The sequence below is a fragment of the Amblyomma americanum genome, chromosome 1 (genome assembly GCF_052857255.1).
Source record: "Amblyomma americanum isolate KBUSLIRL-KWMA chromosome 1, ASM5285725v1, whole genome shotgun sequence".
NCBI classification, from domain to species: Eukaryota; Metazoa; Arthropoda; class Arachnida; order Ixodida; family Ixodidae; genus Amblyomma; species Amblyomma americanum.
The window spans coordinates 100,063,011-100,079,755 of NC_135497.1; the positions used below are offsets into that span (position 1 = coordinate 100,063,011).

A 16,745-nucleotide genomic window follows, 5' to 3' on the forward strand; every position below is an offset into this window, starting at 1 on the left:
TAAAATCAGCATACGCTGTCTCAGTGCATTTATTGAGGAAGTTAACAAAAACAGCCACTGCATGTTTCGCAAATCCAACCCGCGAATTTACAGCTTTTCTAAAGCATCCTTACTCGCAGTCCATCGATATTTGTGTTCACCGCAGTATCCCGAAATACGTTAATTGCATTCCGCCAACCTGTTGGCTGTCCCCCCAGGATTTACATCAACCGGGAAGATGAAGTACTCTTCGAAATCTTGCGCCGCTACGAGGATATCGTCACGGAGATCATGACGGACTGGTCCGGTGTTGAGGACATCCAGTGCGACCTCAAGATTGACCGCATGGACGATTGGTTTCTCCAGCTAATGGTCACCGGGAGCCGCTGGGCGCTGGAGCGCCTCAAGGAAATAGTTGTCTACCCGTCTTTCCGGGAGGTGCTCTTGCTTGCATTCGAGCGGAAGAAGAATGCCATTGCCGGAACACTAGAGTGATTACCTTGATGCTTTGCACAGGCAACAGAATTTTTTTTGGAAGGTGTCTAGGTTGGCAGCCCCATAGCTAGGGGGCATGGTGAGGCTGTGGCCAGTTGGGGATGCTTCCAGGGGCAGCTGGCTTTCCCAATGTCTCTTTGAATTTGATTTTACTGTTGCTCTTTTTGCTATGCTGCTGCATGGGCTTCTGGTGTGTGGAGGCAGGCAACGGGTTGGTGATGGATGCGTGGTTCTTGTGGAGAGTGGAGTAGGGAGGTCTTTGGCACTTCTCGAGGCTTCACATAGAGAAAATTTCTTGTCTTCACACAGATAACGCTGCCCTTAAGACTATTGTAGCAAAAATTTTTTTTTACTTTGCAGTGCAAACTTCCTGGAAACGCCAATAAATGGCTACAGCGACATGGCGTGTGTCCTTTCCTCAGGCTCTTTGATAAATCAGAGCATAGCGACGGATTCATCGTGCGACTCAGTATCTTGGATCACCCACCGGTCACCCAAGATGCATTAGAGAAGGAGTGGAGTGCATTAATAATATATTTATAATCATAACACAGGAATTGCAGCAATTCAGCGGAAATACAGTAATTGCGGCAAAACAGCGGCAATTTCATTTCAAGTTTATTTCATAGGTTGCAGTGACACTTTATACTGTTGAAATGTATGGCATTGTTGAATTGCATTTCCCTTTCTCTAGTGGCCTGCTGGTGTGCCTTGCAAAGGAGAATGCCGAAGCATATTGCAAATAAATTGAGCAGCAGGAGGGATACCCAGCGTGGATCATAGAGGATGTTGTTGAAGGGGAGCGGGTAGCAAGGCTGATGGACTCTCCATGCGTGCTCGAAGTGCCTTCAGCCGAGAAGGAGTCTGAGCTGTGGTAACACAGGCTTGGGAATAGGGAAAAGGGCAAGAATTGGTTGTGAGGAAGGTTTCCAGCCTTGCAAGGAGTTTTGAAAGAGTGAGCTATGAAGCTTTTACTGATGGGTACCTTATGGCTGTCATATGCAACTACGAATGCCACATACACGAGTGGCGATAGCTTTGCTCTTATGCTGCATGCCACTGTAATGAACATGAGCTAAATGGGCTCCAAAGAAACATTTTGTGTTGTGTTAGTGATATTTTGTGCACTTTATGAGCACACCAATATTTTTGTTAGTCATGAAACATAGTCTTCTACATGCATTCATTAAGTAAAATATTTGTCCCTTATTTCATATAGTGGTGTTGATGGTTTGTTCAGTTAAGAGTCTGGCTGTTTTCTGAAGAGACCTTTATGAATCTGCGCTGAAAATGCTGGTGCGGAGGATGGTCTGTCCCCCGTGGGCATCTCCCACAGTCTGCCATTGCTTAAGCCTGTTCAGCCATTCGCCATGCATTGGGAATAAAAATATTTTGCAAAAGTTCTGGCTCTTGTCTGTGCTGAGAGAGTGGGTGGGCACACTCAAGTTTTATCCATGAGTGTCATCATGAAGAGCAGAGATTACTTAGCACCATTAGGGACAAGTTGCCCCATTCACCTCTGTTCTGTTGTAAAACGACAAAGTTGCACTGAAGAGGAATCTGAACTCATCTTTTACTCCCACAGTCTGCCATTGCTTAAGCCTGTTCAGCCATTCGCCATGCATTGGGAATAAAAATATTTTGCAAAAGTTCTGGCTCTTGTCTGTGCTGAGAGAGTGGGTGGGCACACTCAAGTTTTATCCATGAGTGTCATCATGAAGAGCAGATATTACTTAGCACCATTAGGGACAAGTTGCCCCATTCACCTCTGTTCTGTTGTAAAACGACAAAGTTGCACTGAAGAGGAATCTGAACTCATCTTTTACTGCGGGAACTCTATCTACACGTTCTGGGTATTCTTAGAAACTTCAATTTATTGCCCTGTGCTGCCGACTACCCTAATTAAATCATATTAAACGTAGGGAGGAGGAGTCGGCCAACGCGCCATCGAGTCCCGCGGCTGCTTGCCTCGCTGCCATCGGCGGAGTGATACGTAAATCGGAGTCCATGTGTATTTTTATTTTCGTCGGCCTAATTTGCAGCTATATTGTCTATGACTAAAGATATCGCGTTAAAAGCACCAGTGTTTTTATATTTCCGTTTACATTGCAAAAGCCCACATGGCCAAAAACAATCTGGAGTACACCAATACAGCTGCCTCACAACCGACTGTCTATATTGGGCGCATAAAAAGGCAGTGGCCAGTAGCCTTCCCCCATCTGCTAGCAGACCCTTCTCGTCTGCCGTCAGGGAAGAAAAGTCCTCTTTATTATAATGTGCGGGGTGTAAAATCTCTTTGTTCATCTGCTCAGACAGCTTTCGCTGTATGAATCGTCTCTGGATACATTCAAACACGCCATTATACTGCAAAGACCGACATGCATCTTGGCTTCAATGTAAAACATATATTTTACATCCACGTGGCATTCATTCAATCTGGGCCCACGAAGTAAGTGAAGCCAATGAATCCCTGCGCAGAGTGAACGTTTCTCGCGGTCGCTGAACCCAGCAATTTCCATGTGCCCTCTAGGCCTAACCAGAATCATCTAGGTGCTCGCCATAGCAGCAGTGCTCCGGGACGTGGCGGTCGTTGACGACGACGCTGACTCGGGCAGGCTGAGGTTCGCCGATAGCCTCTTGATGGGCTGGTCCATTTCGTTGAGCGCGTTGTGCAGCTGTCCCAGCAGTACATTGCGCTGGCTGCAGTCGCCGTTGTAGTCCATGTCAACGGTCACCACGCATATACCGCCCATACGCATTCGCTTGGCGAACAGAACCTGCGCGGTATTCGTCGACCATTAACAAGCAAGCAAGCGTAAACACCACAAACCCGGAAAGCGTACCCGTCCGACGGCTCGCTCACTTTGGCCTCGGCTGCTGAGCCCAAGGTTGCGATCTTGAATCCCGGCCGCGTCGACCGCATTTAAATGAAGGTGAGGAACGCTAAACTCTGTGGCAGCTGTTAACCGCGTTTTGCGCATGTGGTGCTTCCGCATAGTTTTGGTCATGTGCAAAGTTTAGCTACCGCTGCGTTTAGCGTTTTTATGGATAGCATGAGAGTCCCATGTCCCCGCACTCACCAGTGGTGTCACACCTTAAGCCCAGCAAGGTAAAAAGTGGCACCTTAGCATACGCTAGAGCCACCTGCCAAGAACTTGGAAGAGACAGCTGCGACCTGCCACTGTTGGCAGACGGCAGTGCAGAAATGAGCATCATCCTCTCCTCTGCCAGGGGAGAGGAAAGAAAGTGAGCAAGGTGGCCGCTGTGGGAAGAACCTTGTCATATGCCACGGCTGGCAGGTGCAAAGTCATGCATGGCACCTTACAGTGAGGTTGTTATGTTCTCGCATGGTCACAGCTTATAGTGATTAGGTGTCCAAATTTTCGCAGCTCAGCGTAAACGACAATTTTTTTAAATGGTGTGTGTAACTAGTACGAGTTAACATGTGCATGACTTCTTCATTTGTCTTGAAGTGTTTTTTACACCCCCACAGCTGCTTTGAATGCACTGTCGATAGAACCGTGCGGTTACCTCGTGTCACATTAACACCAGTTCGACCGCTATGAACAGCACACCTCTGCGGTCGCTCTAATGATTGCAAATGTGTCCTGTCTGTTGCACGCCCTGTAGTGGCGACAGCGCTTTCTCGCTCCTATCTTCTGAAGTGCTTGTTCTCAACGTGCCGCTCCTCCTCTCCCTCAAACTTTCAAAGCGCGTCTCGCCAGCCGGGTCGAGCGCGGAAGGTGGTGTGCCTCTTTTCCACAGTGCTGAACGGTGTGGACGGCGCACGACGGCATTTTTTATGGACTTTTTACCGGCAGCTCTCGTGGTAAACCGTGTGCTGTGCGACTTGTGGCCGCGTTAAAGAACCCCAAGGTGCCTAAATTTATAGAGCCCTCCACTAGAGTGTCCCTCATAGCAAGAAATGAGACGCAAAGATAGCTGAGCTACAAACAGCACTGTAAGAAGCTGTTAGCCAGGGGAACCTCAATACTGGGTCTTGTTATTAATTTCGAAGGCGCGAAGACTTTTTGCTGAAGTCTTAATAAACCTCGCTTGTATTTCTTCTCTGAGAGGTAATATGCTGGTCTTATTTGTGTTGCCACCTCAGTTTTCTTCATTTCGTTGCTGAGAGTACAGATTTGGGACTTTAAAGCTCATATAACTCAGAAACGTGCCTTCAAGCCATGAACGCTGCACAGTCACTGGCGCTTTCAGTTATGTGATGTGGCATCAACATGTCAGCAATGCATTCGTCATGTGGGAGACGACGTGACAATCTAACTCTGTCTATATCCAGCTTAAGCCTATCGCATAAGTGCGTGAGGGTAATTCCACTCCTGAACAGCTGTTCGAGCATACGTCCGCGAAAACTTTATGGCCCTAATTCTGCGTTGCGGAACTTCGGTTGCTACAATAACAAGACACGGGTAAAGAGCACGGGGTATAGGTTACAGAATGCAGGCGACGATAAGGGAAGAAGTGTAGGTTTTCGCTGTACACGTGGGTCTCAAGCATGGCGGCCACTACCTGTGACGTCTGTGCAAGCCACCACACAGGAATGTGCTGAAGCATGTGCCACCCTGATTTTCAAGGCGTGCTTCACGGATATGTTTTACAAGCAAGCAGTAGATTGAGTGCGACCCTTCGCAAACCAGAAACATTGCGAGCTAGGATACACGCACTGACGTTGTTGAGAATGGTGGCCTTGTTGTCATAGCCAATCCACTGTCCTTTGTCCCGGTGACGGCGATCTTGCAATCGGCCTCCTTGTACAGCGGCACCGACAGGTCGGAGCTGATTTCGAGGCAGATCTGCGCACGCGTGCACCGCATGCACGTGGTCAGTGGGCATCTTGTGTGCATAGACATTGTGCAAAAGCGCCGTGAGTGTGTGTAACTGTAGCACGTTTATTATGGTTGCATCTAGTAATACAGTGTTTAGCACCGTGCCGTACGGTAAGCACGCTAACTACGGTAATTCCAACCGTACGGAAAATATGGCTAAGCAAGCATGGCGGCATTAGCAACGACAACGCTTTAACATATTCACCTCTCCTATGCTCTCTACATAGTGAAGAGAAGTGACTTTGCCATAAGGCAGGCTATATCAGCCCTAGAATTGACAGTGCAAGGAAAACTACCGTTGTACACGCATCTTAGCCGAATTATACACCGGACGAAACGAAACCCTCCCGGACACAGATCCTCTACGGCCATTTTAGAAAGACACAGTCGAACCTTGTAATGACGAAACGGTTTATCACGAAAAATTGAACATAACTAAGCACTGGCGATTCTCTTTGGAAGCTCGGTCAATACGGGCTATAAAGAACCATTTCTTTATAACGAGGTTCAGCTGTATATCTATCGATGATGAGTGCCGTTGGCGGCGGTATTGTGAAACGAGCGAAGAAGCGATTAGTGGCCATGGCGACTACTAGCATTGGTGGCTGCGTAGAGAAGACATGACATAAGCACTTCGAAATAGACGAGCAGCCCGCGCTCTTTGGTGAACGGTCCCGGGGGCGCGGGTCCACGGACGCTGGCTCGCAGCTCGTAGCGCCCACTGTTGCGTAGCCTGTAGGCGTAGCCGAACAGCGCCAGGACTACGCGCTGCCGGAAGCGTAGCTCGCCGAGGAACGTCTCGCACGCCTCCACCTGCGCGTCATGCATGCTACGTTGGATCAGTGCCTGGGCAAAATTGAAAATTGGTCCATTAGTAAAATAAATGGCGTAGTAATTGTCTCGCATATCTCGGTGGACACCGGAACCGCGCCGTAAGGGAAGGGAGAAAAGTAGGAGTGAAAGAAGAAAGAGAGAAAGAGGTGCCGTAGTGGAGGGCTCCGGAATAATTTCGACCACCCGAGTATCTTTAACGTGCACCGAAATCGCACATCACACGGGCACCTTTGCGCCTCGCCTCCACCGAAACGCGGCCGCCACCGTCTGGTTCGAACCCGGGAAATCTGGCTCATTAGCCGGGCACTCTATGCACTGAACCACCGGGGCGGGAAGTGCGTAGGTGCAATCCTGAAAACCTGCGCTTGTATAGAATTTCTAGGCTAAGCGATGTGGCGGGTGGGCCACCTGCCACTTACTATACAGACGGACATCGATCGCCATTTCCGTTTGCAGTAACGCATTAATAATCCGTGTGAAACCGGAAATCAGGCATCAAGAGCTAAAACAAAATTTGTTCCTCGACTAATCGGTTCGTGTCGCTTGGAAGGTATGTAACGCGAACAAAAAAAAGTTGAAACCTATCCTGTCTTTCGCCTGTGGTGATTACGGCACAGCAGTATGGATGGGCGCACATTGGACTCCCAGAGGTGCCTCTGACGCTTAGACTCTATTGCATAGTGGCTTCTTCGATTTCTTGCCGGCCGCTAGAACGCACTATTGTAGTAATGCTAGTGGCCCAGTTGGAACCAGTCGACAGACTCGTGCTCTTTCTTTTCTTCATATGATCAGAACAGGATCATTGGGCTTTATGGGCAGCCGAACACTGCGCGCTGAATTTTTTTCGAGACTGAGATATGTCCCGAACATTAATTCCGCGAAAGGTGCTCTCCTTCCTATACCTGCCTATATCGGCTGCTAGTCGACGGGCTCCAACTGGGCCACTATCTCTGCCACACCCTGAACACGAATAAACGTGTATGGAAGTGAAAATTTACCCGGGTTTGAACCCGATCGAAGCGGCCGCGATTAGATGGAAGCGAAACGCGCAAAAATCGATTTTTTTTGAGAAAGACCCGCCGCGGTGGCTCAGTGGTTAGGGCGCTCGGCTACTTAGCTGGAGTTCCCGGGTTCGAACCCGACCGCCGCGGCTGCGTTTTTTATGGAGGCAAAACGCTAAGGCGCCCGTGTGCTGTGTGATGTCAGTGGACGTTAAAGATCCCCAGGTGGTCGAAATTATTCCGGAGCCCTCCACTACAGCATCTCCTTTTCTTCTTTCCCTCCCTCCTTTATCCGCGGTTCAGGTGTCCGCCGATATATGAGACAGATACTGCGCCATTTACTTTCCCCAAACACCAATTGGGGAAAGGAAATGGTGCAGTATTTGTCTCACATATGGGCGGACACCTGAACCGCACTGTAAGGGAAGTAATAAAGTAGGGAGTGAAACAAGAAAGAGGTGCCGTAGTGGAGGGCTCCGGAATAATTTCGACCACCTGGGGATCTTTAATAATTATAAGTGGTTTTTTGGGGAAAGGAAATGGCGCAGTATCTGTCTCATATATCGTTGGACACCTGAACCGCGCCGTAAGGGAAGGGACAAGGGAGGGAGTGAAAGAAGAAGGGAAGAAGGAGGTGCCGTAGTGGAGGGCTCCGGAATAATTTTGACCACCTGGGGATCTTTAACGTGCACTGACATCGCACAGCACACGGGCGCCTTAGCGTTTTTCATCCATAAAAACGCAGCCGCCGCGGTCGGGTTCGAACCCGGGAACTCCGGATCAGTAGTCGAGCGCCGTAACCACTGAGCCACCGCGGCGGGTCTGGGGATCTTTAACGTGCACCGAAATCGCACAGCACACGGGCGCCTTTGCGTCTCGCCTCCATCGAAACGCTGCCGCCGCGGTCGGGTTCGGACCCGGGAACACCGGATCAGTAGCCGGGCGCCTTAACCACTTAGCCATCGCGGCGGGGCAAACGCGATGTCAGTGCGCGTTAAAAATCCCATTTGGTCGAAATTATTCCGGAGCCCGCCACTACCACACTTTTTCCTTCCTTCACTCTGTCAGTCCCTCCTTTCACGTTAAAAATCCCAGGTGGCCTTGATTATTCCGGAGCAGGCCTCCACTACGGCACCTCTTCCTTCCTTTCTTCTGTCAGTCCCTACTTTATCGCTTCTCTTACGACGCGGTTCAGGTGTCCGCCGAGATGTGACACAGATACTGCGCCATTTCCTTTCCCCCAAAACCAATTTTCATTTCCGTTTCTTTTTCTAGGGCATAAATCTTTTGGGGGCAAGGTATTCTGGCCATGTTCCGCAGTAGATTTCGATCACTAAATATAGTGTAGACAACGATGATACAGCCTCTTTGCAAAGCGTAGAAACTTGATGCAGTAGGCAATGGGCGGAGGCTTTTAAACGCGGCACCGGAGGTCCTGAGGTTAGCAAAAAAAGGAGGTTGAAACCTCCGTTAAAACCTTCGTAACTGATAGAAATTCGCATGTTTTGAAGAGGGGAATTTGTTTGCGTCGCCAACCTTAAGTATTCCGCATTTTTCGAGGTGGAAACTTATGCATGGGCTCGGGCAACATACCCTGCCCGTAGAGGACAGCTTACTCCATTTGTACTCTTTTCGTGTTTAGAAGAGAGTTGCGAGGAAAGACTGAAAAAAGAGACGCTCGTCGCAACAACCGAGGATAGCGCTGCTTCCTTCCTATAACATTGAGTCCTTATCGCCCCAATTCAGTGAAACGTTCTCGGTGCTGCTTTCGCTGTAGCCATTGATGACCACCAATAGAAAGCCTCTTGTGGAGCTGACAGCAATACCGCCTAGCAGGTCTTCCTTGAAGATGATTGGTGGGACGGCCGTCTTGAGAGTGTCTTCCTTCGAGTACGCGTGGACAATCAGCAGGCAGCTCATGCTACAAGGAAGAGCGCAACAACGACGTCCGTTAGGCGGTTTAGCAGCGCTGTACCGGCACGCAATAAACCAAAGCCGGGGGCGGGGGAAGGGGGCGGTTACGTGTAACTGGAGAGGTAGCAGTAGCGGCACCATTGGTTTTTCGATGTTTCTTTGACGAAAAAGTAGGGTCCCCTCATACGGATTTCCCAGAAAAAAAAAAAAATATCGCACCCGGGAAGGGCGATGACCCTATTTCAAATATGCCCCTGATGAAGGCAGTGGTGACGAGTAGTCGCATATTATTTTAACCCGGCCTCTCGCCTCACCTGACAGTGACAGCGTCGATTAAAGACACAAGGGAGCGAATTCGCGCATCAAACTCCTGTCGTTACGCCCGGACGTCTTCACTGGGAGAGCTTTAATTCCTAAGTTAAGCTCTCGTATTGAAATAATACCTTGTGATTAGTTTAAGATTGAGGGCTTTTTGAAGAAAAAACTTCTCTGGTTAAATAAAGCAGAGAGCGTAGCCTTATAAAGGAAGCTTGTATCTCTTACTTTCATCCACGTATAGGCGCCTATACCTTTCGGAACACGGAAGCCACGATAAGCCTCCTTTCAGAGTTCTTGGAAGCATGCATACTCTGCCAAGCAACAGAAATCAAACACTTTCGTGATTTCTGCGCTTATTAAGTACGTGTGGCCAGACCTTTACAACAGCAGACCGCATTTCGTGCACCAGAGTGCTGAGAAATGAACTAGCCAAGCCAAGGCAACAGAAAAATACAAAGGAAAAAGCGATAACGATAACCGAGACGAACATCAGTCGCCCTGTTTCATGAGAATATCCCTTCAGGGTAACGTACGTGACTACAGATAGCATAGCAGGAGCACGTCCACAAGTCCCCATACAGAGCTCAGGTCCATTTCGATAATATTGCCTTTAAGCAACATACTACGACGATGCGGACGCCTTGTTACCCAGAATTCCTTCCACATATAGGTGAAAATGCAGGTCACTGTGTAACTTTGCATCTCAAGAAAAAGCGCCCAGAAGAAATCTCAGGAGAAAGTTAAAGGGGTGCCTGAGGACTGCTGCATCCCATTTTTCTCGGACTTCTTTGTGTATGTTAACCCTTATCCTGCAGCAAAAGAACTTATAACCGGGAGAACTGAATTTAAAAATTTTCCCGCTACTCCGTTCAAACTCGTGACGTCCACACCGACTCTACAGCTCAACTTACCATACCATACCGTGTCATACCTTACCGTGCCATAACATACCATACCATACGCCGCGCCATGCACCGTGCCGTATTATATCATAACGTGACATCCATACCATATGCCATACACCGCATCTTACCGTACCAATAGTTGTAGTAGTAGTAGTAGTAGTGCAAAACTTTCAGAGCCCAAATCAAGTGTTCAAAATGTGCTTTGCCGGCCCCGCCAGGCCGACCTGATTCTCTTCACGAGAAGAAGCCAGTCAGGTATGCCTGTACAGAACTGGGGTGAGGCAGGGGGTAGAAAGAGGACTTAAGAGTGACAGGACTGTGGAATGGGCAGCGAAATGCCATTCCATTAAGTTACTATCAGGATAGCGGAACTGACGGTGGCTGCTCGACACATAAGCAGCTTGAACGAAACAAGATGGTGTTAGCGCGTTTGCAGGGTACCTTACGTTAGTTCAGGTTATGTTGCAGCATGCCTATGCCGGGCTTCCACATTGTATGAAGGTCCCCACTTCATGTGGATACTGACAAGCGTCAGCAGAAGGATTTTTCTTTGTGTCGATACGCATCGCCTGCACAAAGAAAATAAGCGCTTAGCATTTAGAGAAAGGGATTGTTACGCGCTTAGTATTCTCAGGTGACTAAGTTCGGAGCAAAAAAAAAAATATTGAAAGGAGATCATTCCAGACAACCATTTCGATGACGTTCGTTTTGAACATTTGTTAACTGTGTGCTTTTAACGATGAACGCCATTTAGCACTTTTTCATGGCTTTCCATTTCTTTGTTTGTAGGTGCGACCTGTGTTTACGACGCTGAACCATGTGCAGATTTGTTTTACACGTGTGCGTAAGTTGCGCGAGGTGAGCTCATAGTCTGCACGGTTTACACCGTGCTTTTTTTCTGCGGTATTATGACGGTCTTTTTGCGTGTTTCCTACAATACAGCGAAGGTACACAAATGCCAACACGCCCATGCGGAAAGTACTGCAGCGACGTTCGCTTTAGCTGTATAAGACGCCTGAGCAGTAGCAGGGAGTGCGGGAACAATAATGAAATCGTCAATATGTTACCAATAAAACTTAATAATAAAGGAGGTAAGCTGAAGTTTTTCGCAGCGGCATGGCTAATACAGTACAGTGTAAGTTTTAAACCAGAAAATGCGGTAGAGTAAGTCACCAGAGGTCCAAAAGAGAGAAATATCAACGGCTTGCATGTGCATTTCAATCGACTTAAGTCTACACTCGCAGTCTGTTGGAATGAATAAGGGTGTCTACCGGATGTTTCAGGGAAGCTCGTAGCTAATTTTTTTAAATACAGACCATGCAGCATAGCAATTTGAGTGTTGGCGGTAATCAGAAAACTGGTCAATCATGTGAACTATGGTTGGATACTACTCAAGAACTAAGCGACCTTTCCCCCTCATTAGACTCCCTTTCAGTCAATAGCGTCGGCCGATTCTCATGAGCCTGTTAGCGTGACAATGCAGGGAGTGCTATGGCAATTTAAGGAGAGCTACGAGTGCAGCTCTCTCAATTCTTAGACTTGCGTAAGCGCAAGTGGCCTCGACGCTGCTGTTAAAAAAATTTTGACCATCGTTCGCCCCTTTCGAAAATTTGGCGCGCCAAAAGCGCTCCCATCAGTACCATGGTGAACTACGGCGAAGCTGAGAGGTGCGCCAGCGAGTGGTGTGTGCTGGTGGGCGCTGCCGTAATCACCCACCAGCACCCACCTGAGCACAGCCGTACTGCACCAAAACTATGGTTCATGTCGATGTTGATGTTTATTAGGCCCACTCGCGGAGCGTACCCTGACGAGGTCGACGTAGACGGGGTTGAGGTCCACCGGCAGCCGGTCCCAGTCCAGCTCGACGCCTTCGAAGTTGAACTCTCCGAGCCAGTGTACCACGCTGTCGGCAAGCAGGGCGCGCCTCGAGGCCGCATCGGTGCCCTCGGTCAGGTTCAGCGGGCCGGAGCCCACGTGCTGCACAGATAGCACCAGCCTAAGCTGCGGGTGGCTCGTCTTCAGGGCATTCATGTCGCGGACGGACTTGAGCCCTGCGGAACAACACGCCAGCTGTGAAGTTCTTTATATCTATAAGCACATCCCTATCGTTAGCACGTAATGATTTAGCGCCTGTTCTCGGCAGACTTGGGCGAACATCGCCAGAAAACCGCGGGTGAACCGGAAAGAGGACATAACGCGAACCTTGCGAAACTTTTCGTCCACAAATAAAAGGAACCGCCGCGCCGTTAGCGGAAGGGTGCCATGCGGGACTTCGAGGCCTTCGCATGCGATCACAGCGAAGATCGGGTTGCCAGTGACCGCGTGTAGCACAGTAACTCGATTTCCTCATCACTAGCAAGCCACGACGCCCAGGGGCGTGGAAGGGACTGAAATTGAAAATTGGTTGTTGGGGAAAGTAAATGGCGTAGAACCTGTCTCACATCTCGGCGGACACCTGAACTGCACCGTAAGGGTCGGGATAAAGGAGGTGCTGAGAGAAGAAAGGAAAAAAGAGGTGCCCTAGTGGATGGCTCCGGAATAATTTCGACCACTTGGGGAGCTTTAACGTGCACTGACATCGCACAGCACACGGGCGCCTTTGTGTTTCGCCTCCATCGAAACGCGGCCTCTCGGTCTGGTTCGAACCCGGGTAGCCCGGATCAGTAGCCGAGCATCAAGATTGCGTATGTGGGCGCCCAAGCTTGGGGCTAAACAGCGAACAGACGCGGGACGCCTGTAAAAAAAAAAGAGGCGAGGGCGGCGGAAAGTGGGTGGTACGGGGCGTGGGCTATCACGCATAAGCGGAGTCGCAGATGTTATGGCTATGTTTCCATCCGTTGCGAGAACCTTAAATGAGCGTAGATTTGACTCGAGACACAGTAAGCTTAAGAGCCTGTGTCGCTGACTCGTCACCGCTTATCATGAGTGGTGCGTCTCTGGCTCGTTACGCGCTACAACGAAGTCGGCGACAGAAGTGTCTTGTGGTGTAGTGTGGCATCACCGGTTCGAGACCGATTCCAGTTATGCGGCTAACACCATCCATCCGCCCGCCCGTCCGTCCGTAGGAAGATCTGGCACTCCGATCTTATGCCATTATGGGAAGAGATCATGCACCATGGAAATCAGGTTACATAAAACTACCTAAATAAAACAGCCATCACTGATTCTGATGATCGTTGAGACATGAGCTACATAAACGGTATGAAGTCGAAGTTTCGTGTTGCCGAGGAGCCCCGCAATTGTATTGCCACTCGCCACTTCGTAGTTTGTGGCACTGAACCGAAGTGTCGCTGTGCCTGCTTCCGCGCAGGCGCAGAAAATGCGTATGCGTATACCGGTGTCGTCCTCCTGGAACTGCAGCCGAAGTCCGTTAGGGTCCACGCGCGCACCCGTGTAGACGAGGTGTGTGCAACAGTGGGCGCACAGCTTGCCCAGGTCATAGTCTTTGGGCGCGGCCCTCAGGAGGCTGGGCGAGTTCCGGTAGCACACCACCGCGGTCCTACCGCCGCTCATGCCCAGAACAACCACGTTGGCGCCCATCCAGCTGGAATCTGCGACGTTGGAACAGCAGCCGTAATACGGAGGCGAAAATTGGAGGGGGAACTTACGCTCCGCCTTAAGGGTATGACGCGATAGTGTAATGGGTTAATTCCCATATATGGAGGTCATTTTCTCAGCATACAACTTATGATTGGTAGCTCGTGCGGACACCTTTCCGGATAACTTAATCTACAACTTCCGTTCACGCAAATCATGAGCCAAGAAAGCCTTACGCCTTAACAAACGTGGAACTAATGCTCGCTGCCACTGCGGCACGGTGCCAGGAGGTGGGGTGGGTAGGGTAGCGGTGACACGAGAATGCACAGTGGATAGAGGAAGGAAACAGACGCTGACAACAAAATAAACTGAAAAATGACTTTATTAATGCTGCACAATTACTTGGTTCATTGTACGCAAAATCAAGCCGTTTTCGTAAGCCCTTTGCGGAAACGCGGCGCGCAAATGACGTCATCTCCCCTCCTGGGACAATAGGCCGGTGGCAATTGGCGCGGTTCGGGTGTCCTCTAATATTTAAAGACCGATACTGCGCCATTTCCTTTCCTCAAAACCAATTTTCAATTTATATTCCACTGATCGCGGAAGGAAGTCGATGTTATCGTATGCGCGATGAGCAGCGTGCGCAATGCCTGCTTAAACGGGCTACTGATAAGCATTATGAACTGAAGCACTGCGCTTGCCCTCTCCCGCTTTCGTCGGTATAAATACGCGCTGCTGAATAGTGGAGAAGCGGGAGGTGGCTTCCTGGCCCCACGGGGCTGGGATCTCGGGGCTTTCGCACATGTGCCGGGAGCTCGTTGTCACCGGGGGTATCTGTAGCTAAACCGTCTTGATCGCTTCAGATGGCGGGGTTGTCCCGACGCGCGCCCCCCTTTCCCTTCAATCTTTCCTTTCAATCCATTTCAACTCTCCCACTGTCTGCACGTTTCAGCGATTGTGACAGCCTGAGCCAGTGGGCAGTCCCCGTGCACTTTCCTTTTCATTCTTCTTCCAGTCGCAACAACATCAAAGCTTGTTCTTTTTTTCCCACCTGGCGTTCGGCGTGCCATGACCTCGATACATGGTGTCAGAAGTGGCCGACATTGACACCCACTTCTTGGAATATCTGCACAGACCGAAGAAACAAGCGGTGGGATCGATTTCCTACGCCCCCCGAATGCACTTCGCCTAAAGGGGACATCGCAAGGAACTAGCAGTTGTTTGAATTTCTCCAAAGGCGCAAGCAACAAGGACTTCGCCACGGTAGTCTAGAAGTTTGACGTGCACTGCGAGGCACAAAGCAATGAAGTATATGAGCGCTACTTGTTCAGGACGCGTGTTCAGGAACCAGGTGAACCATACGAGCAATTTTTGCGGGATTTGAAGCCTCGAGCACGGCTCTGTAATTTTGAAAGGTTGCTCCATTCAGTGGGTAGGGACCAAATTGTTTTTGGCACATATGACGACAAAATACGCACAAAATTATTACCCTAAGAGATAACACACTTATCCTCCAGAAGGCAGGACAAATCTGCAAGGCCGCCGAAGCAACAGCAGCGGATCAAGAAATGTGAGAACGAGACCATAAGCAAGCGGACGAAGTTCAGAAGATGCGCTCTGCCCATCCCCGAAAGCAACAGTCCTAGAACTGTCAAATTTGCGCACGGACCCACGCACCGCGGAGCTGTCCTGCCTTTGGGCGTACGCGCGACAACTGTCAGGGAAGAAACCGCTTTGCTATCTGTGGTAAAGCAAAGTAACAAATCAGCGAGCTCACTGGTGCCGAGGAGGAATTCCATGTGGTGGATGTGGCTTTGCGCAGCACGGTATGCGAGCGCGACTTACTTGTTCAAGGAAACGTTGGCAACTCGTCGGTGAGCCTGAAAGTTGACACCGGCTCGCAAGCCGATACTGTTCCCCTCAGTGTCTTCAACGAAGTGAAGCCAAAGCCACCACTGAAGGAAAGCTTCACGTCTTTGCGGTCCTTTGGCCGAAACAAAATTGAAGACTTTGGCACAATTACATCGGAAGAGAAGCTAAACACTCGCAAAGACGTCCTGAATTTTTTTTTATCGCGCGGAAAGGGCAAGCAATACGAGGACTTGAACCATGCGAACGCCTCCAGCTTCTTTCCCGGCAAGTGCACAGCGTGTGGCAGGCTGCCACAGAAAGCATAGTAGATGAATTCCGTCATCTATTCAGTGGTACAGGTTGCGTTCAGCGTCGCTACCATTTGGTTCTCCGCGATGACACCGTGCCGGTCATACAGCCAGCGCGAAGGGTGCCACTGTCCCTTCGGAAGCCACTGCGTGAGGAGCTGCAGCGCGTGGAACAGAGCGGTATCATTGCCAAGGTGACGCAGCCCGCAGACTGGGTAAGCCCTTTTGTAACAGTACGTAAAAAGGATGGAAGGCTCCGGGTATGCGTGGTCGCCAGGAAGGTTAATGAATGTATCAAAAAGGAAGCACTACCAGATGAAGACGTAAGAAGGCATAGAAGCTGTACTGTCGAGAGCAACGGTTTCCACTCGCCTATATATGCAACATCTGGCCTGCACCTGACACCATTGGACATGGAAACCTTCAGAATTTCTTCAACGCGAGAAGTGTTTCAAGATTCTAAATGAAACATTCGAGGGTCTTTCTGGTGTAAGAGTAGATGTCGACGACATATTTGTCTGAGGCATATCCACGCAGGAGCACAACAAACGACTGAGATCAGCGCTAGAACCTGCAGAATGATCTCATTTGACCTTCACCGTTTCCCGATCCGGCCTGATACCATTCTTTTTGACGAGGAAGCCATGCAAGAACTAGGCTTTGCCGGTTCCCAAAATGGCACTTCTTGGAATTCAAAAAAGTACCGCTTTGACGATGCATTCAACAAGCCCAGTTTTTGGGGACATGACACGGCCG

The 16,745-nt window shown here is 49.7% G+C and overlaps 1 protein-coding gene and 1 pseudogene across 15 annotated transcripts in view; one reads left to right on the forward strand and one right to left on the reverse strand.

Moving 5' to 3' along the window:
- The window catches only part of LOC144113346 (uncharacterized), a 69,616-nt gene extending 67,742 nt beyond the window's left edge, over positions 1–1,874 (forward strand). For all 15 annotated transcript variants that reach the window (XM_077646376.1, XM_077646380.1, XM_077646381.1 and 12 more), the window contains one exon: positions 198–1,874. In XM_077646376.1, the coding sequence (XP_077502502.1) occupies positions 198–474 (277 nt within the window). In that variant the 3' untranslated portion in view covers positions 475–1,874. The remainder of the gene's footprint in view (positions 1–197) is intronic.
- A 749-nt stretch (positions 1,875–2,623) lies between these two features.
- On the reverse strand, positions 2,624–13,846 carry LOC144112810 (chitotriosidase-1-like; annotated as a pseudogene).
- Positions 13,847–16,745: the final 2,899 nt, after the last annotated feature.